Below are 21,589 nucleotides of genomic sequence, written 5' to 3' on the forward strand. Positions count from 1 at the left end.
GGCCGATGCTCCCCGCAGGGCCCCTCTGCGGGGCCTCTGGGCTGCTGCCCCCCTGCTAAAGGCGAAAGAGGACCGCGCTTGCCCTCGCGGGGGCTCGGGGAGCCCGTGCGGCCCTCGGCTGCGTGCTACGAACGGGGCCCGGCAGCGAGCCCGCGGCCCGTCATTCCGCGCACTGAAAACCAGTATTTTAACCCTGCGCTGCTACAAACAAAACAGAAATCATCACTTTTCTAGCCGCGAGAATGCTGAAAACTAAGGAAGCAAAGTATTTCGATATGTGAAAACGTAAAACACATAACCTTTCGCTCGCCACTCCAAAGAACGGTAAAAGACATTCCTCCCTTTTCAAGGAAATCCACACAATTTATCCCCCAATCTACCAAATTATGTTTTAAATACAGTCATATTTGTAAAGTACCTTCCTGGTGTGAAATACGAGTGTTCCTACTTCACAACAAGCAACCACATGCCTGCTCTTAAAACGCACGATTCTCTTTTCACGTGTAAGCTCCGAATATTTGAGACCGATTTTCTGGTTAAAAAGGAATTTTAGCCTATAAAATACGTATGTATCAATCGCATGCGTGTTAAAATGTCAGTCCGAAATGAAAATAGTTGCTTACACGGTTTGTTTCGTACAGTCATATATCCTTACTTCAATTGCTTGTGTATTTAATCAGCTCATCACACAAGGATATTCCAACGCACAATTTATATTATATGTATTGAAAAGTAGAAACACATGTCCGCATTATCGTCGCATAGATATAAGAGGCTAGGACAAATCTCTCTGAAGATCTGTACGTGCCACTTGTTATTATTTCCTTTGGGCCTCTTGGAAAGCAAACCGTGATGCAGCTGTGAATTAGAACTCACCCAGAAGGATAAAAATGGTCTAAAACTGGCTTTTTAATCAATGCCTTGATTGATGCTTTACACAGCTGGTTTTACTCCCTCGAGAGAGACCTATTTCTGTTTACTACCTCTTTTGTCCTTGGTCTTTCTTTTTTTGTCTTTCGCTCTCTGCTAGGGCTAACAATGGTTTCACTGCGAAAACCATAGTCTGGTCTTCTTCGCGGTCAAATTTGGTCATAATAAATTTCAAGGTGCAAAATACTTTGGCTATTGTTATATTAATCCCGAAGGAAAAAGTATCAATGTCCCAACGAAGGGAGAAGTGCTATGGACGGAATAGTCCAAAGCCAATAGTTAGGCTGGGCTCCTTCGTTTTTTTTTTTCTTTTACTGATTGTTTGGGTTATTTTTGAAAATTAAAAATTTTATTTTTGAAAATGTGTAAAAATTTTACATTAAAATGGTACAATAATACTTGCCAGTAATTTTTAACAATATTCCTCGTAAAGAATACGCATAAAGTACAAAATAAAAACTCCGTAAGTCTATTATAATACAAAACACAGGTTAAAATAAGAAATGATAATCTTGACTTTCTTCTGTGTAAACATGTTAATCTTTTCTCTTTTTTTATAAAAGTACATGAGACGAGCGTACTAAAATGAAAAAGTATTGCTTCGCTGTCCTCCCTCGAGCCTTTTTCCTTTCCTGCACGTAACTGTTTAGAAGCTCCTAGACCTGAGAATCTCTGAACTCGGACGGTTTAGAGACGTTATGCGTTTTTTGTTTCCTTTCGGGAGACAAGGGGCAGCTCCCCGGCAGCGGGACCGCCGCCGCGCAGCACAGCCCCGGCTTTGCGCGGACACGGGCGCGGCGGCGGCGCGGGACGGCCCAGCCCCACGCGCGGCCCCGCCACCCGCCGCGCGGGGCTCCGAGGGGCGGCAGAGCAGGGACCCCGCGTCCTACCTTGGCACCGGCTCCGCAGCCCTCAGCAGTTAGAGATCCGCGCCGCCAGGCCCGGGGCGGCGGGCAGCGCGGCGGCGGGGGGCAGGCGGCCCCCGGCACTGCCCAGCGCGCGGGCCAGCGCCGGCGCCGCGACCGACTGCGCCGCGCAGCTGCCGCCGGGGCCGGGGCCGGGGCCGGGGCCGGGGCCGGGGCCGGCGGCCGCGCCGATGATGCTCTCGATGGAGAAGGGCGAGCGGGCCAGCGCCGCGCCGGGGCCGGGCTTGGCGGCGTGCAGCGAGGCCGCCAGCGCCGGGCCCAGCGGCGGCGCGTAGCCGAAGGGCGTCCGTGCCAGCTCCGCCGGCGGCAGCAAGGGGCCCGGCGGCGCGGCGGCGGCGGCGGCGGCGGGGGGCAGCGCCGCGCCGGAGGCGCTGGCGGCGGCGGCGGGGGGCTGGCGGGGCGGCGCGGAGGGGTGGTGGAAGGCGAAGAGGGCGGAGTGCGGGTGGTAGGGCTGGAGCTGCAGGCCGTACCCGCAGCCGTAGGGCCCGCAGCCGTAGGGCGGCTGCTGCGGCGGCGGCGGCGGCTGCGGCGGCAGGAAGGCGGCGGGGTCCACGGCGCGCAGGAGCAGCTCGGGCGCCGGCAGCTGCTGCCGCTTGAAGCGCTTTCGGCGGCGCAGGAAGCTCCCGTTGTCGAACATGTCGGCGGACTCGGGGTCCAGCGTCCAGTAGTTGCCCTTGCCCGGGTTGCCGGGCTCGCGGGGGATCTTGACGAAGCAGTCGTTGAGCGAGAGGTTGTGGCGGATGCTGTTCTGCCAGGCGGGGAACTTCTCCCGGTAGTAGGGGAAGCGCCCGCTGATGAACTCGCAGATCTCGCTCAGCGTCAGCCGCTTCTTGGGGCTCTGCAGGATGGCCATGGTGATGAGCGCGATGTACGAGTAGGGCGGCTTCACCAGGCTGTTCTTGCCGCCGCCGCCGCCGCCCGCCGCCGCCGCCGCCGCCTTCGTCGGGCCGCCCCGCGAGGGGGGCCGCGAGCCTCCGGGCCCGTCCCCGCCGCCCGCCCCGCCGCCGCCGCCGCCACCGCCGCGCACGGGCGAGCGCGGCAGCAGCGCGTCGTCGTGGAGGTCGCCCGCATCCTCCTCGTCCTCCTCTTCCTCCTCCTCCTCGTCCTCGGCGTACGAGCGGCGGCGGCGGCGGCGGCGGCGGGGCTGCGGCTCCTCGTCGTCCTCCTCGTCGTCCTCCTCGCCCACCACATCGATGTCGGTCTCCTCGGCCAGCGCCGACGCCTCGGACATCTCCGCGCTCAGGGTCATGGCGCGGCGGGGCAGCGCGGCGGCGGCGAGGCGCGGCGGGCGGGCGGGCGCGCTGCCCTCCGCCGCCAGGCTCCCGCACCGCTCCGCGGGGCCGCCCCGCCGCCGCCGCCGCCCCGGGCCGCGCCGGCCCCCAGCGCCGCCGCCGCCGCCGCCGCGAGAGCGCTGCCGCGGCCCGCCCGGAGGCGGCGGCCGGCCCCGGTGTTGCCGCGGGGCGTTTTTTCCGGCTTTTTGGATTTCTCGCGCGCGCTCGCTGCTTTCCCCCTCCCCCCTCCGGGTTGTTGGTCTGTGGTTTTTGCTTTGGGCCGGGTCGGGGGGGAGGGGGCCGGGGCTGCGCCGCCGCGCCTGCAAGCCGCTGTGCCCCTGCTTTCTGCTCCCCTCGGCCCCCGGACATTAATGGATGCGGGGCAGGAGGGAGCGCGCTAGTCCTGCGGGCAGGCGAGCGCAGGGGGCGGGCGCGGGCGCGCAGGGCCGGGGGGCGGCTCGCCGGCCGCGGCGGAGGCGGCGAGGGGGCCGGGCCGGGCGGCGGAGGGCGGCCTGCTCCCGCCCCACGGCGGGGGGGCAGCTCACGGCCCCGCGCGTCAGAGCGCGGCGGCCCGGCCGGCTCCGCGCCCCCCCGCGCAGCGCCCGCCCCGCCCCGCCCCGCTCCGCCCGGCCCGGCCCGGCCACGAGGGCTGTGCGGGCCGCGGCGCGCCGGGGCGTCTTCCCTGGAAAGCGGGGGAAATAAGGATCCCTCCCCCGCTTAAAGAAAAACCCAAGCGTAAGTCGGCCCCGGAGCGTCTCCCCGGGGCGGCCGGAGGCGCCTGGAGCCTCCCGTGCCCGGTGCCCGGTGCCCGGTGTCCGGTGCCCGGGCAGAGCTGCGCCGCGGCCCGGCGGGAAGGAGCCTTCGGCCGGGCGCGTCTCGAAGCGCCCCGAAAGAAGGTTTTCTCCCCCAAATGAGTCCGGGGAGGGATGGTGATGAGCTAGTGAACTTCGGATGAGGACTTCTGTCTGCAGGATGGCTTAGAAAGATCTCTCCCCCCTCCTTCCCTCCCCCGCAAGTGTAATCATTTAAGAATGAAGTCAAGTATCGCTACATGTCAGTCCTGCGAGCTCTCCAATAACTGCCCCCAAAGCACGCCACTAATCCCGTAGTTTATTCGCGAGGCTGTTGTTTTTAATGAGAGAGAAGCAGCTCCTTCCATTGTGGCAAACACTAACAGAGAATCAGTTTTATCTCTTTCTCATGCAAAGGAAAGCAATCCACCGTCCTTTAAAACGCCAGTTCAGCTTTGAGCGGAGCAGTGGCAGCATAAAGAAAGCGACACAAAAGGCTGTTTCCTAATTAGGTGCCTCGGTGCCCGGTTTCAGGTGATACACTCGAGGGAAACAGGACCAGGGACGCCCTTTCTCCGCGGGCTCGCACTCAGCGGACTGCCCGAGCGGAGAAAACCATCTCGGACACAACTGGAATCACTGGGTTTTTAAAAGAAACGCCCTGAAAGTTCACACTGGTCCTAGGTCTGGTGGAATAACCCCACAATGTGAATCCGTTTTGAAGCGGAGCAGTAGAAAAGCATGTCTTGCTCCTACAGAAATCACGGTGAGAAGAGCGGAGCGGTGCCCAGCGTGCTTCCTTCCCGAACAGCTCTTACTTCTCAAACAGCTGAAACACGCCACTTTATTGAGACGCGTTTCCAATTTACTGTCCTAATCCAAAGCTTCAAGCCACCTTGTTTCAAACCCAGTTTCACGGATTTACAACATAATCCTTTCCACTATTTCCAAATAATCCTATTTACGTTTTGTTCACTACTAAGACGCCTGCAGGAGAATACCACCAAAAGTTACAAAAGCGCAAAAAAGAAGAAGAAAAAAGAAACTTTTAACCCAGTAACTAAGTATTGAGGAATATTTTTTCCCATAGAAAGACTGATAACGTCACTAGAGATTTGCTAAATAGTAGGAAGTAAAATGACTTTAATTTTTGAGTTAGTTTTGAGGTCCTAGGGCAAATTACTAAAAGGCAGGCGGAAAGAGCACTTCTCCAGTCAGACTTTTTTCCTCTTTAAAAAGAGTTAGCGCTCTTCCTTTTTATTTTCCTTCTCTTCCTTTTAGTCTTGCTCTTCTCCTAGCACTTGCGATCGTGTTTTGCTGGCGTGCCTGGATGTTTAAAATCGTCTTAAAAAGAAAAACAAAACCCTTCCAAACGGGCAGAACGGTGGAGTTTAAAAATTTGTGGGGAGGAACCGCCGTAGCAGCAAAACAAAGCCGGCGGAGCGGGGTCTGCCCCATTTCCCCGGGGGGCGTTTCGCAGGCGGGGGGCTCGGGCCCTGCCGGAGACAGCCCCTGCGCGGGCGTCTGGCTGAGCGCGGCAGCGCAGCCCCCCTGGCCGCGGCTCAGCGCGTCGCCGCGGCCCGGCGGCTCCGGGGCGGCCCGGGCAGCCGGGGCCGCGGGCGCTGCCGGCCGGGCAGGTGCCGTCCCGGGGCGGCAGGAAGCCCGGGCGCCCCCCGGGCGGGCCCGGCCCCCGCTGCCCAGCCCCGGCGCGGCTCGGCGCGGCCGCGGGATGCCACCTACAGGCAGCGGCGCCCGGCGGAGGCGGCGCCCGGCCCGGGCAGCCCCCGGCAGGGCAGGGCGGCAGCAGCCCGCCGCGGGGGAGCGGGGCTGGCGCCTCCCCGGGGAGCGGCGGGGTTTCGGGGCCCCCGGGATCCCCCCTCCCGTGAGGCCGCTGCCCGAGCTCGCCGCCTGCACGGGCCGAAGCCGCCCGGCCCCCCGGCCCCGGGCTCCCCCGTGTCCCCGCGCCTCGGGGGGGCCTGTCTCGCTGGCCAGTGGTGTCACACGCATCTGAGGGGCAGAGAAGTGAGGTGTGAATTAAAGGTGTGCAGGTAGATTTTTTTTGTTATTATTTGGCTTTGGTAATACCATAATTTTTATTTTATTTGTACAATAGACATGCATGCTGCCCGCATACACAGAACACCCTACGCCTTACCAGCACGCTGCGTGTGCGGGCTCAAGCAGCTCTCCGTTCACCCACACAAGTAGTCCCCACGGCTCCTGCTGTTTCCCTGCCCCATGACCCCCAGGCACCAGGGCAGGGCCCCCCGATGCTCGCCGGCTCCTAGCAGGCAGCGAGGACAGCAGCCTGCTTCACAGCCTTGTCCCCAGGATTCAATCCCAGGCAGGAGTCAGAGTATCTTGGCAACTCTCTGCTGCTGGAAGGGGGCCAGGGCATCCTGGCTCAGAGGGGCAGCTCCAGGGACACCAGGCAGGAGCTGGACCAGGCGCCTCCCCCCCCCCCCCCCCCACCAGGCTCCAGGGGACGCTGCCCTCGGGCCATCCACCTCCTGGGGCACACATCTGAGCAGGGCTCCCTCAAGCCCACACTGCGGCCAGGGAGAGACAGGCCGACAGAAAAAAACCAGCAGTTTATTCAAAATTGAAGCTGCTGTGATGCTGGCAGTGCCCCAGGCATGGCTCGAGGAGCTTTCGTGCAGCCACCCTGGGAGCCACCGGCCGAGGTGCTCTGGGTTTTCTGGAGCTGCCGTGATCGTGTGCAGCACGATGGCAGAGCCTTCTTGAGCAACACAAGGCTCAGGTGCCTGGCGGCTGTGTGCGTCCCCCGGTTATTTGTTGAGTGTTTTGCTAAGTGCACGTGAGGCTGCGCACAGCCTGCCGAGAGCCAGCTGGAGCCGGGCCCCCGCTTACACCTCTGTGGCTGGGGAGTCGACGGGGCCTGCTGCACCTTGGGAAACTCCATGCCCAAGGCTGCCCATTCCTGGCACCGCCTTGTACATCCCCGCACCCAGATCCAGGTCCTTCCTGCAGAACCAGATTTTCCATTATTGAAATAAAACCACTTCTCAAATAACTTAGAATTTCTATCAGTGTAATTCCTTGGGTCAACATTTGCAATGGGTTTTGTGCCGCTTGCATCATGAAAAGGAAAAAACCTCCCTGAATAACCCTGTAACGGGACAGCAGTGCCACAGTAGTGACCTATGCAGTGATAGCTGTGACCTCTGCTGCCCACCATCACAGTGACCACTGGTTTAGCCTGCACATTTTGGGGGCTTTACCCTGCTCTTCCCTTGCTGGATCACCACTGCGTAGTTCTGGGGTAAGGCAGCGCTTCACTTAAGCCTCCTGCAGAAGCTGAGGTTACAGAAACAGCCTGTGACCAGACCGAAAAGCAATGTATTAGTGAGGGGCTACAGCAGTCACCTGCAAAGGTGAAAGAGGCTGAAGGAAAATCTGCAGTTTCCTGCCATACCCACCGCTGAAAATGTTTTGTCACACTTGGAGCTGACCTTACCACCCACTCATTGTCAAACTTTTTTTTCTTTGACCATGTTCTGTCTGTCTGTCTGCCTGTCTCTGTCTTTGTTCTCTAATTCTCCTAGGGCAAATAAATTTGCTGTGTTTGGGGAAATTCACTTTCTGAAAGGCCCTTTTGGCCTTTACCTTTTGTAAAATTTGCTTAAATGTTCTCAGGAGGCTTCTGTACTTGCAGTTTAACAGAGCACGGGAAGAGCTTAGATCAGGTTAGATCAAAGTCCATCTGCAACATAAGCTGCCTTCAACAGCAGCCAATATCAATTTTTGAGGGAAGAATACAAGAACAGGACAAGTGTGTAAAATTGTTTCCCAGCAGCCAGAAATCTATGTCTTGGGGATTTTCTAAACTAGAGATAACATCTGAATGCAATAGTCTTTGAGGGATTTTCTTTTATGAATTAGCCCAGTCACTTTTTGAAATCAAGTATATTTTCACCACTGAACATTTTTTCTGGCAAAATGCTCCTCAGCCTTAACTACACTAGGCATGAAGTGTCTCCTTTTGTTTGCTTTAAGCCACCTGCTCATTTAATCTAATGCTCTCTCATTTTTGTACTAGAAGGGGCAATGAACAATTGTTTTTAATTAACCTCTCCGTGCCATTCATGAGCGCGTAGATTTTATCACATCCCACTTGCTCAGCTCCTTTTCAGGCAGAAGTGTCCTACTTTAGGATTACTGAATTACTACAGAAACACTTCTGTACCACTGACATCTTTGTTGCCCTTCTTTCCACCTCTTCTAGTTCCACTGATTCTGTAAATGTTCCCAGGTATTTGTCATTGCAAAAAGAGCCACATCTAAATAATCCTCCAGAGCAGCACAAGATGCCAACATTTGTTTTTCCAGTTTTCATTTCAACTTTTTATTTCTGCTCTTTTAAGCCAGTGCCTATTCCCAATACTAGTGGAGGTGTACTTATTTTCAAGACAGAGCCCTGGCCATTACAGCTGATGCAGTAGGGTACCGAACACGTGAATAAATCAGGTATGTTTAGGTTATGCTTGACTGCATATTTCTGCTGACTATTGAAATCTTTTCAAACATTCTCCACATAATCCCTGAATTCTTCACTAGACGAGCACACCATTAAACTATGGCAAATTACTAAGGAGATCCCATATTTCATGGCTCGGATATGCCAGGTATTTGATTCTGTAGTGTCGCAAGTGAGCCCAGAAGGAGTACAGACCCACTCACGGAAAGCGGTGAACACTGGCAGGTGTGCTCTTCATTTGCTTACCGCCCCCCGGGATGAGCTGTGCTGTGGTCACAGATAAAGGACATTGAATTTCCATTTAAAGTTAAAGGGACAGTGGGCTCCTGTCAGGGCTTGAGCCGAATCAGCAGCTGGCTGCTGCTGCTGAAGGACGACCCTAGTCCCCATCCAGTCTCCCGGCTCTTGGCCACCTGCTCCCTGCTGCCCTCACACCAGCACCAAGCCGAAGCAGGAGACCCATAAAGAGTGAGGCAAAGCCCAGAATGAATCGCACCCTCACAGCTGCCAGGAGATCAGCAAGCCCAGCGTGTGGAAGGTGGCATGTTGAGAACTACACATCAGAAAGTGGGACAAATGTAGTCTTGATTTATCCCAGGATAAGTGTGCCATCCTTGGGTGGGACTAGGCTGCTTTGGGGTCATATGTTAACAGCTTGTCTGACATGTAACAGCTTGTCTTGCCAGCCGTTAAAGCATTTCTATGATCATGGCTTAAATGACCAAGTTCTCTTGAATTCTGGGTATAGGATATCTACAGGAATAACATTTTCATTTGATTCTCTGTATTCTACACATAAATACAAGGTACCATTTTTTCATATGCAATCAGTGGGGAATATGGTGATTTCTGACTTTTGCCTATCCTCTAGGAAAATCTTCAGTGTGACACTACTACATGAGAATAGTACAAAAGCTTTTCTAGACAAACCTTTACCAGTCCAACTAATGGCGATTTTCAAGTATTCAGTAAAGTCTGCTTGAACCGTGTCTAGTGAAGGCAGGGTAATCTTCCTACAGCGTTTCTCTGACTACCCTCTAGACTTCCTCTGCAGGGTGTTATAAACAGAGAGGGACATCTTGTTGTTCAGGAGAGGCTTCTAATGTGGCTTGAAACCCTGGTATTTTGGGTCACTGAGTTTAAGAATTGCAAGCATGGTGAGAAAAGGACATTGCTTCTTTGTTGAGGCGCTCTAGCTCTTCCTAGACATTGATGTCTATCATGGATTACTCCATTTTCTTACAGCTCACCAGCACATGGTAAAATATTCTAAAATATGAGATTAAAACAGCTCTGTACTTAAGTTCCACCCTTCTGGGCTCCCATTCAATGCTTATATATTTTGTATCTTCTCAATATTTAAGAATTTTTTAGTCATTCTTACATCTACCCTTTAGGAGGTGGTCTCTTTTCCTTTGATCTCTCTCAACACTTTCACTCCTTTATGCCAGACTGTTGTTACTTTCCGTCATTAAATTACTAATGTATATGCATATTTTTTCCAAATAACCTAGCAACTTTTCCCTAACGTCCTGGAGCATTGACATTAGGTGTGCTAACTTTATTATTCCCTGTGTTACCCTGTTGGTGTGCCATATGCTTTTGTTCTCAAGTGCCAAATGTGACATTCTTTTGAACAACTGTTTCCTAAAAAGACTTTGAGTATCAGGTAGATATCCTTCACTGCCTGAAAAATACATTGAATATGTGCTCCTCTTGTTCACTGCCAAGCAGGACAAATATTACCCCACTTTAGCTGATCATTTATACTTATGACCTGTGATTTATTTCATGAATATGTTACTAACTTAACACCCCTTGCTCATTGTACTCTATTATCACTTGTGTAGCACTGACCATATCCTTGAGGAGCTTTTACATTGGCACTTTGACAGCATCTTTGGTCATTCTTCAGTTTCAATCTTCCACATAATTCAGGAGATGCTTTTTCACAAGCAGCCAATTTAACTGTAGGTTGTTGGATTGTTTTCCATTCCTCTGCTTCTTTTGTGCAGCTAATGAACTTTTCTTCAGTAATTTATATTCTTTGATGATTTTGAGATCCTCATTTCCACTCTTTTTCAAAACAAATAACATGCTCCCAGAGCTCATGCTGTTTCAATACTACAGGCATTGGATCCACTCCATTTCTCAACAGAAGTCCATCAGCTACAAGTAAGTCCAGGTTTAGGTTTATGTTTCTCATTATGCAACTCCACAAAAAGGACTGGAGAAAAAGAGCCAATACTATTTTAGCATTCTAAAATACTTTTTCTCTGATGCAAAGTTTATTTTTTGAAGGTCTGCTGTTTGTTCCAGGAAATGTAACCTAATCTAACAGAATCTCTTGAACTGCAGTTCTTGAGCTGCTTCAGTTCACTCTCGATATAACTCAGTGATGTGGTTTTCAGCATAATTTGTCTTTAAAATCTCACATGAGGGAATATGAGATCATACCTCCAGTCCAGTTAATCCTGGGCTGACAGCTGGGACCGCACTTTCTACAGCTTCTATCTTGGAATAATCTCTCTGTGATTCATTTTCACTTCAGTATTCCAGCCTATTAAAACATTTTGCATGTTTGTAATCATCAATTGGCCTTGTAATTCTGAAGTCTTTCTTATATATTGATGGCAGATTGTGATAAATCTGGAGCTGAAGCCATTTATTGCTTCTTTCAATGGCCTGCAGTGACTCAGTTTTTTTCATCTTGGCTCTACTCCCTTTTGCTGCAGGTACACTGCCAATTTCATACTCTAATAAATTAATAAACTTTCTTTTCAGTTCAGAATGAACTCTCTGCCCTCCAGAAGCTTTCCCCCCAGCCCCATCTTTGGATTTCGTTTGTTCCTTCCCTTCCGAACTAGATACCGGATTTGGTTCAGAGAGTACACGTGGGCATTTTCTCATTTTTCTCTGAGCAAGCCGTTTCACTGGCCAAATTTTCCAGACATGCTGGACCAAATTTCTGCAGTTTCCCCCTTTTATAGTTGTTTCATTTTTCTCTGTAATTTTCAGCTGTAACATTGCAGTCAGAAGTTTCAGTTCTGCTGAGGGGCACAGATTGCTCTTCAGCAGCAGCTTACCCTTTTGTGACCTTTTACCACCACTAGACGAAGCTACTTGAGGCTTAGCACGTATTTTCACCAATTACAAAAGTCCACAAAATCGTCTATGCCAAGCAACTCAATTACAAATGAACATTCATCTCTGGTGTAGTGAAGAGATCAGAGCAAATCAAATATATTGAAAAAAAAAAAGCCCTGGCCTTACTATTATCTCCATTACTGACATTGGAGCCTTAGTCTATCCTTCTGTATTGATTAATATGTTTAGTATTCACTTAGTCTTATAGCAACAAAACCAAAGGGAATAGTTTATTCAGCATAATCCAGAGAAGAGCTGATTTAAAAGGCATCAAAACCCAGGACGAGTTAGCCAGGTCAGTAATATTTCTGACGACAGAAGGCCCACTGGGTGGTGAGTGTGGGGGCAGGACGGCAGAGCTACAGGGCTTCTCCTCCCTGGCGGCACTGGTGAGTGTGGGCAGCACTGCCAGGGCCCGCGGGCCAGCCTCCTTCCTCTGCCGCTCTGCTGCGGAAGCCTGTGCTGTGCACCGTTGGCCCAGCGCGCGAGGACGGCTCAGCTCCCCCATGGCGAGAGCGGCCGCTGGAGTCCGTCATGTGCGCTCCGGGTAACCAAGGGATCAGTCCCACCAGGCTGCTCAGAGTGGGCAGCGCTACACGCATCAAGAAACCTTTGGAGGGATGAATTTTTCAGTGATGAAATGATCTCTGCCCTGAAGAACATAGCCTTAGCAACTGACTTTACAAATACTCAGATGCGGGAGTAAGTCTGAGCACGAGGAGAGCACTGGGGCTGTGCATTTAGTTCTCAGGGCAAGACTCAGGTACTGCAAAAACAGTATAAAAAAGGGCATGCTAAGACCTCAATGATGTAAAATATCACTGTAGGAAAAAGCTTGAAGAGAGCCAAAGAGGGTGCAAAGGGAGTGCATTCAGCAACAAGCAGAAAGCAGTTGTTTGTAGGTAACTGATAACACAAAAGAGGGTACAAAGTCCAAGCAAGAAACGGAGAGTGAAAGAAGAGTAGTAGAAAGACACGTGAATAGATATATAGTCAGGACTGATTACACACAGACCTGAAAAAAAGCCTTGAATGGTGTGCCTTTGATCATGAAAAAAGAGCAAACGAGGTTCAAGCGAAAAGTGATGTTATGAAGCCTGTTCTGTGCGATGCCGTCTGGGATGGATCACAAGGAGGAACAAGAGCAGCACAAGGCTCAGAGCTGAAAGGAGAAAAGCCGTGGATAGCAGGCCAATGTTTCAGTGACATAAACAAGAAAGCAAGCACGACATTTAAATGTTTCCTAGCAAAAAGAGCAGGGACCGGGCCCGTCTCCCTGCGGCAGCACGCACTGTAAGAGGTGGTTAAAGAAGAAAGCAGGAGGTGCTGGAGGCCGGGAAGGGACTGAGGGGGTCAGCACGGCAGGCGGAGCACGCTCCCGCGCCAAGGCAGCACGCGCCGACCCACACTGCAGGACGGACCGGCCCCACCCGGGAAACGCTGCTTTTACTCGCTCCCCCTGGGCCGAGCACACACGCAGCCCCGCGCACCGCCGCCGAGCGCTCGCCGGGCCGCGCGGGGCCACGGGCTACCGCAGCGCCCCGGCAACCGCCGCCCGAGGGCCCAGCGCAGCCCAGCGGGGCCTAGCGCGGCCCAGCGGGGCCCGGGGCGCCGCGGCCTGCTCCTGGCCCGGGCGCTCCGCGGAGGGCGCACCCTGCCGGCGCGGCGGTCGCAGCGCGCGAGGACGGGCAGCGGCGGCGGGGGGAGGCCGCCGGCGCGTGCGTGCGTGCGTCATGCGTAGAGCGTGCCGCCGGCCGCCGCGCCCCTCTTCCGGCCGCCATCTCGCTCCGCTCCGCGTGCTGCGCTCGGCGCCGCGTCCCTGCCCGCGGCTCTCGCCTTTGCTCCGCTCCGGCCGCGCCGCTCCCGCTCCGGGAAGGTACGGGGGAGACCGCGGGGGGCGGCTGTGCCGCGACCGGGCGCTGCGGGCCCGCGGGCGGCGGTGGTTAGGGGAGGGAAGGCTGTTACGGGCCGGGCCTGAGGGGAGCCTCGTCTCCGCGGCGCGAGCAGCGCCCCGTCCCGGCCGGGCCTGGGGCCTCCTTCCGCCGCGGGGGGGGGCGGCGGCGGGCCCCTCGCACGCACAGCTGCCCCCGCTGCCTGGCGCGCCGCGGCCTGCGCCGCCTCACGGGAGCCCTCGTTCCTTCCGCAGATGAAAGAAACAATCATGAACCAAGAGAAACTCGCCAAGCTCCAGGCCCAAGTGCGCATCGGTGGCAAGGTAGGAGCCTCCCTCGCTGCTTGCAGGCCTGCGAGGCGGCGCGGCCCTCCCCGCCGCCCCGCGCGGGCCTAGGACGCCAAGTCCTCAAAAGCGGGTGGGAGCAGCCCTGAGGGCGCCCAGCTCTGCTAGACGGTCCCGGGGAGCCTGTGCGGCTGTGGCAATCCCTAGTCAGTTCAGCAGAAGCAGAATGTAATGACTTAATCTCTCTCTATTTCTATCTGAGTTTGCTGTTCATGTTCTTGTACAGGCTATGTTAGGAGGTCTTTACAACTTGAAGTAAGTAGAGCTTACAGTAAGCGAGTTCAGGCAGAGTTTTCATTGCAGAATGTTGAGGGTTATGTTCCAAACCCTAGTCACGAGTCGTTAAGTTGTCCGTGGGATTTTTTTGCCATTCAGGACAAATTTGGAATTTCTGTAGTTGCCCTAATCTTATTATTGTGGAATTGGAAGGCATAAAATGTTTGGAAGATCTTTATATTTTATTGTGATGTCTGAATTTATGTAGGTGTGTGATAATCTGGAAGCAAAGAAGTATTGGGAACACGGTCAGTCTTGTGCTAGTAAATGTTTAAATTCCAGTTTGAGTTTTTACAGCAAGAACTTGTTTATATTGAAGAAACAAACAGAATATTTCAGAATGAAACTATTCAACATAATTCTTATTGATGGAGTTTTTGGTAGCTTTCATTCATGGGTTGAGAGTTTTTCCTGTAGAAAGAGATTTAGGCAGCCTTAAATCAGATGTGGTAGTTCCCCATATCCTGTGTATGGGGTACTTTTTGAGCAGAAAACTGCTGTATCATAGTGATGATTGCATGTGTATTAGGTGTGTTGTCTACAGAGGTTTTTAACATTGGTCACTTGAAAGTATGCATCCAGATTACACCTTTTACTGCAACTAAGCAAATAGTTCTTGGGGCACTGTAGGTCTTTTAGAGACATTAAACGAACCTTAGAATATGTTGACAGCGCCATCATTCAGTTTTCAGATTAGTTTGTGAAATTGTTTGAATACTTGAGCCTGAGTTTTGTTTTATAACTGGAAATTGCTACTAGAATTCTTCAGGGCAGTGTTGCCAAATCGACCGAGACAGATATTTTACTTTGGGAATGGAGGAGGAGAAGGGGAAGAGTCAATTCTCCTTATCATAAGAAAAGGCTACGCTTTTGTTTCTGCTGGAAGATTTTCGTGACATTGCAAGGTTGCAGGCCTTAAAAATACTCTATCTATTGTATTTAGGTGGATGAGTATTGTAATTCTTTGTTATGTGAAGCTTGAGATTTTTGTAGGATATTGCTACAGCTAAATGTCACGACTTTTCTTCCAAATCTTTTTAGAGGAGGACTGGCAGATGAATCAGTGTAGATTGTGTTGCATTTGTGGCCTGCCTGCACCCGTTCTTCTTTAATACAGAAGTAGAGCTGTGGAAATAGCATGCCTCAGCATGATCAGGATAGAATTTGCTTACTGCAAATCATCTTTAGAAGCTTAAATTAATAAAGATGAAAATGGTAGCTCTTCATTTCAGCTAGATTCAGATTGTCTGAAGTTTGATATTTGTTCTTACTTGTTCATACTCGTTCATACTGGTATAAAGTGGGTATGTTTTCCATAATGTAAATGACTTATGCAAGACATAATTTTTGAAATTAATTCAAAAGGTCTTTTGTCCTGAGAGACTTAGGTAGCGTTTATGTGGCTCAGTTTCTATGTAGACAAGGTACTTAATTCTTTCTGCTTTTAGCAGTTTTCAGATTGCTGTGTGTGCTCACCCGATGGTAGTAGGGAATGAGTATCAAGCTCTCTAAAGACCTAACCTTGGAGTTGTAATCTTCCAAGTGCTGGTTTCGCCTGGACTTGTCTATTAACATTTCTTATTGTTTGTAATTGGACTATGTTAGAGGTGTTGGTGTCCACCCAACTTTTTAATTTCTATCAGTTCGCTCGGTATTGTAGCCATTCAGACAGTTGGGCATCAACATTTTCATGTTGCTAGCATGTAACAGACCAGAAACTGAAACAGCTGGACTTAGATTAGTAGTGAGAGTGTATCAAAAGGGAACTTAATTCCTTAACCTCTTCCTAGATGTTTTGTGACATATTTTACTGAAGGCTTATGAACATGCCAGAAAATACAGAATGGTACTTTTTTCTTTTTGGTAGATACCAGTATCTTCTAATATGGGTCAGTTATATCCTTGGAGAAATCTAGGGCTCTGGTTCTCTAGAGGAACTTTCACTTTGTGTTATGTTTCTCTTTCTAAACAGAGGTGGTCTAGAATACTACTTATGAGTACTTTATTAAATATTTTGGCAAAATGGAAGTGTTTTACAAATATGTATGTATAAGTCCATCAGATGGAGATGTGTATTTGGAATAAAAATGCAGTGTTCAGAGTTTTCTTGTATTCATTTGTTTATGATGTGTTGGTAACTTGGTAGTCTCTGATTTCCTATATCAAAATCTGGCTACAACAAGGAAGGATAAGCTTACTTTCTTTTCAGAACAGGGTGCTGCAGAATCCCCATGAAAACTTTGGCTCTTTGGTGCATTGGTTCCTAAAATTTTCTGCTACTTCTAACAACCAGGCAAAGCTTGCCTAGTAGCAGTGGGAGGGGTGGAGTTGTGTGTGCCGTAACACAGAAATGGAACTTTGTATTTGTAACTTGATTTGTAGATAGCTGCAGAATAGTTATGTGGCCCTGTGGGTTAGAGTTTGTGAAGAACTAATTAATTTGTAACTTCTTTTTTCCCCTGAAGGGTACTGCCCGCAGAAAGAAGAAGGTTGTCCACAGAACAGCTACAGCAGATGACAAGAAACTTCAGTTCTCTTTAAAGAAACTGGGAGTCAACAATATTTCTGGTATTGAAGAGGTAATTTCTTTTAAGGAAAAAAGATGCTTAATTTAATATAGAAACATAAAATGTATCAAAATGAATTTGCTGGTAAGTAAGTTTGTCTGTAAATTGCCAACAAGTCTGTGGAGCTTTAGCAGCTTCAGCTAGTTTCCTGTTAAATTGAGAACATGATGGAGAACTACTTGAAATATGGAATTTTTCTTGCAGGTAAATATGTTTACCAACCAAGGAACAGTCATTCACTTCAATAACCCTAAAGTTCAGGCATCTCTGGCTGCTAATACTTTCACTATCACCGGCCACGCTGAGACAAAGCAGCTGACAGAAATGCTTCCTAGCATCTTAAATCAGCTCGGAGCTGACAGTCTGACCAGCCTGAGGAGACTGGCAGAAGCCCTACCCAAGCAATGTAAGTTGAACCTTGAATACATTTTATGATGGCAGCTGACATATGTAACTTACTTGTGTAGCTGCAGTTGGTCTAGGACTATGATAATACTAGATAGATCAATTACTCTAGAAGAGTTAGGCTTTCAAAAAAGATTTGCTTTGAGCATGTTTGTTTTGACAGCTCGAATGAGAACATAAGTAAATTGAGGGCGGGCTTGAGGTTTTAAGAAGTCTTGCTACTGCTTTGCTCCTATGAGGTGTGGTGCAGATATTTCTTCCTGCATAGGCTTTTTTGATAGCCAATACGCAGTATTTGTAAGGAAAGACGTTACAACATCTGTGTATATAAAACCGTAGAGAACAGGACTGGCATGAGCATTAAGCTAGATACACCAACTTCCTTGTCTAAATTCTTAAGTTAGTAAGAGAACCTGAACATCTGTTCTCCCTAAAAATGCAGGAGGGAAAAGTGGATGAGGCCCTTAAGCATGGGGTGTTTGGAAAAGGTGCTGCTGCAGCAGGGTGAGAATTGGGGGTGCAGGGCTTATTGATGCTGGGAACATTCCCCATTTCCTGCATGTAGGGTCTTCCTGGTTCCTATTCTCAAAAATTTGAAGTCCATTCCCTCCAAGGTATAGAATATCTTAAACACAGAGAAAGAGAGGCTTATGAAGCTGTCCGGTTCCTGGTAGTAATGGGCTTGGTGTTTGCATATCTTCTTTTTGTGCTTTGTTGCCAGCAAAGACATGCTTTTGTAAAAAATAATTTTTTATTATTGATCTTCTCATTCTTAGCTTTGAGGAGATTTGGTGTCTGATTTTCATTCTCATGATAGATTCAACCTCTATTTCCATTCCTAAAGTTTATGCTACTTGCCTCCCATCAATTCCCCACCTTAAAAGAAATCTTGCTAAAAGTAGTCTTCAGGAGGTGGGTACAGTGCTTCTTTCCACATGGAGTTCAGATCTCACCTTCCTAATGTCACTTGAGTGACTTCCTTGTGGTAGGAATAGGACAGTGAGAAAACCTGGAGGATTTAAAATGATCTCTTAAGATGATAGTAGACCCCAGCTTTCTTCTAGTAACAAGGTGGGGATATCTAAGACAGGCAAAATTGCACAGTTTAATATTAAGGAAGCTTATTTAAAGTGCTTGTTTTACATGACCTGGTAAATAGCTGTCACTTTCCACTTTGGATGGATGCCAGAGCAGTTGCACAAAACTTTCCATTCAGCATTGTTTACTAGATTTGGAAGTCTAACATCAAAGAGTTGAACTGTCAGTGATGATTGCTTTTGCAGGTACTAAAGTAAACTTAGTCTGGTCTTGTGGGTGAGAGAGAATACAGACAATTTAGGATATTAGCTTCTAAGCCAATTAAAGCTTTTACTATTAAGTACATCCTGTGAATTTTATAGAGGAAATAACATGGTTCAGTTTTAAAATGTAGTACTTGACACTTAGATGCATTAAAGCTGTAACAGCTTTCTGTTGTTCAAAACAAAAGGAGGGTTCACAATGACCTTGTCCCAAGCTCTTTCAGACTCAAGATTATAGATTCTTTTATTTTAGTTCTCTAGAAAACAGGGTACAGTGATTTTGGAGATCTGGTGTGAATCCATTTCTTTCCTCATGCTTTTCTTGAAAATTGAGAGAGATTAATTTGGATAAACCGAGATGATTGAGAGTTTGAGACAGCTCAGCCTAGGTAGTACAGCTAAGAATATCAGTAAAAGTTGTGGCACAGGCACCCAAGACCCTGAGGTATCTATTCTTAGCATTATACTACTGCAGTTTCACAGATGTTCATTGGTCTGCTAGAATGGGCATGGTTGAGCCTAGTTAGCTCTAGCAAATATAATTGGAATAGTTAAGTTACTGTGTCAGCAGAGATGTGGACCAGAACATGTGACTGCCTCTACCACCTAAATGTAAAACTGCACATCCAGTTCCACTGACTTTGCCAGGGAACAATATCTTTAACTGCCTCTAGTTATCTGTGTCTGCCTGCAGCTTAACAGTTACAGCTTAGTTTTCCTTGAAGGTCTAGGCTCATAAGAAAGACTTGAATCCATTCTTTTTCTTGTTGATGTTGTAAAATAGGTAGACTTTGAGAACCACTGAGTAGTCAATACATCAAACTGCTGTTAAGAGGAAAGGATAAAATCCCAGACTTTGCACTTGTAGCAAAAAATTATTACCCCACAAATGACTCAACATGATGTAGTTGCAAGATGCGGACTAGTAAATTGGTTGTAGCATGCATCCTCTCATTTCCTTGCTGGGTTGTCTTTGAACATGTACCTAGGAAGTTCACATTCCTTTTGTTGCTGATCACTGTAAATTTGTATTCAGCGGGGGAACAGTATGGAGCATGGGAGTTCAGTTCAGCCTTTTTGATAAAGTTTGGTTTTTTTAAAAAAACAACACCCCCCCCCCCAAAAAAAAAAAAAAAACCCCAACTTTGTAACCAAGATGCTTATGGTGAGCTTGAATGATACTTTTGAACTACTTGCTGTTGCAGCTGTGGATGGAAAAGCACCACTTGCTACTGGTGAAGACGATGATGATGAAGTTCCAGGTAAGAACAAACATGAAATGGAGGAAAAGGAAGTTGTGAATCTTGCTGAGAGATGACATGTGTAGCAAATATTGGGCAAAGGAAAGGAAGAAAGAATATTAAAACATTTCTGTGGACGAGTTATCCTGTCGTTACTGACTGTGGAGGTTTTACACGCTAGAGCATCCAGTACTGGCAGTTTTCAGATATCATGTGAGACTGGATGGATTATTAGTTTGAGATAGCATTTTAGTTCTTTGTAGAAGTAGTAGTTATGGCTAACATAACAATTACTTTTGTGTTCAGTAAGAAGGGTGGGAAGAAACCTTTCACTATATCTGCCCTTTGCTCAGTGGTGAGTATAACAAAGCTAAAAGTACATAGAGTTGTGCTTTATAATGAAGCGCCTAAAATTTCTTGTTTTAAATAAGAAGAATGAACCATGAAGCTCTTAAATGTTGCTAGGTCTGTATTTTATAAGCTGAAGGTTTTTTACATCATAAGTACTTCATACAAACTAAAACTTCGGAAAGAAAATACATTAGGCAAAGCAGAAGTGGGTAACACTAATTTCAATATTTTTCTTTTTCTAGATCTTGTTGAAAACTTCGATGAAGCTTCAAAGAATGAGGCAAACTGAACTAAGTGTCACTTTCTGAATAAAGTTAAAACTTGAAAAAGCTACATGGAGCTGCTATTTTATATTGTGACTGCTTTTATTTGATTTATTTTTTAAATTACCTGTTGAGATCACAAGATCTGTAATACTTGGAAACTTCTTGAACCTTGCAGCTCTTTTTAGTTATTGCTTGTACATGATATTATTTTTGTGGCCTGGTTGAACTTAAACATATGCTTTCAAATAAGTCAGATTGCTAATGGATCTCTGCCTAAATACAATTTTTGAGCAACTTGTATACAAGCAAAACCCCATCTTTAATGAACTTTGGCATACAATAAAAATATAAAATAAACTTTTCAGTGTGGCTTCTTGTCAGAAAAGCAGAAAAATTTTTTTGGGTAAAGATTGGCCTTAAATATTAAGCAATCCTAAACGGTCATTTTGCTTTTCTGCAGAGCATCTTCCTTTTGCTGCATTAGGAAACAGTGGCTTCCAAATCTTTTTTCTGTGCATAATCGAGCATTTTAGACTTAATCAGTGGATTCCCAGTGTTTACAGGTTGAGTTGCTAAGTCACCTAATCTACTGAATTTAAGAAATACATCTGTATTCTGGAATTACTTTAGGGTGTTTTACTATAATGTGAAATGTGCATCTTGGGAGAGAACTTTCTTTTGGGCTGTAAAGAATAGTAGCAAGCTGCTGGCATCTTGGTGGAACTAGATACTAATGTCACATTTTGAGTTTGGGGAGACTTCAATAGCTATCTCCAGGATATAACTATTTAATGAGATTAAAATAACGCTGTCCCAGTATTTTCACTTCGTTTATCTGAAAAAAATCCATTATGTGGGGGAATGGAAGTATAGGAAGGGAAAAGGCTTAATAGAATTGAATATGGTCTTAAGTCTACATTTGCCATCTTTAGGTGTATTAACTAATAATTGTATTTGGTTGTTCAGGAGTATGTTCTTTGTATTACTTACAGGCGTTCCAGAGAATGAGGGAATTTTTCTGGGAAAGGAGACTTTAATTTCCAGTCTGACCTTTGCGTAGCTGAAGCTCCTGGGATGAGGGTTAAAATTTAGACTTGGGAGTTTTTGCTGTTAATGATTGGATCACTTGCACAACCAAAACAGATGATACTAAGCTGGTAGTAGAATCTTCTGAGGTTTTCTCTTTAGAACAAATACTTTGGGAAGTGGAGATTCATCCTGTTTTGTGCAGGATAAAATTCGGGGTAAAGCTTGCAAGATTATGTCATGACATGAAAGTTCTCATCGCATCAGGAAAAGGTGGGGCTGTGTTTGACTTGCCCAGCATGTCTGTCATGGTGTAAGTTGTTGTTGCTCTTGGGAAAGAGTGGAGGAACTTGTTCA

The 21,589-nt window shown here is 48.5% G+C and overlaps 2 protein-coding genes across 2 annotated transcripts; one reads left to right on the forward strand and one right to left on the reverse strand.

Moving 5' to 3' along the window:
• Window positions 1-791: 791 nt before the first annotated feature.
• Window positions 792-3,291, reverse strand: LOC135324813 (forkhead box protein D1-like). Its single transcript, XM_064501759.1, has one exon. It carries the CDS (start codon window positions 3,103-3,105, stop codon window positions 1,843-1,845), a length of 1,263 nt encoding a protein of 420 aa, XP_064357829.1. The 5' UTR covers window positions 3,106-3,291; the 3' UTR covers window positions 792-1,842.
• Window positions 3,292-13,281: 9,990 nt separating this feature from the next.
• On the forward strand, window positions 13,282-20,563 carry LOC135325109 (transcription factor BTF3). The gene is made up of 6 exons (XM_064502654.1): window positions 13,282-13,439; window positions 13,710-13,778; window positions 16,541-16,654; window positions 16,847-17,048; window positions 19,554-19,610; window positions 20,183-20,563. The coding sequence occupies exons 2-6, from the start codon at window positions 13,710-13,712 to the stop codon at window positions 20,227-20,229; spliced, it is 489 nt and encodes a 162-aa protein (XP_064358724.1). The 5' UTR covers window positions 13,282-13,439; the 3' UTR covers window positions 20,230-20,563.
• The last annotated feature ends 1,026 nt before the right edge of the window (window positions 20,564-21,589 follow it).

Source organism: Dromaius novaehollandiae, chromosome Z (assembly GCF_036370855.1).
Source record: "Dromaius novaehollandiae isolate bDroNov1 chromosome Z, bDroNov1.hap1, whole genome shotgun sequence".
NCBI classification, from domain to species: domain Eukaryota; kingdom Metazoa; phylum Chordata; class Aves; order Casuariiformes; family Dromaiidae; genus Dromaius; species Dromaius novaehollandiae.

Coding starts and splice junctions, on each gene's coding strand:
- LOC135324813 (XM_064501759.1), bottom strand. CDS start 3,105: ATGACCCTGAGCGCGGAGATGTCCGAGGCGTCGGCGCTGGCCGAGGAG.
- LOC135325109 (XM_064502654.1), top strand. CDS start 13,710: ATGAAAGAAACAATCATGAACCAAGAGAAACTCGCCAAGCTCCAGGCC. Junction 13,779..16,540: donor AAGTGCGCATCGGTGGCAAG/GTAGGAGCCTCC, acceptor TTTCCCCTGAAG/GGTACTGCCCGCAGAAAGAA. Junction 17,049..19,553: donor AGAAGCCCTACCCAAGCAAT/GTAAGTTGAACC, acceptor TTGCTGTTGCAG/CTGTGGATGGAAAAGCACCA.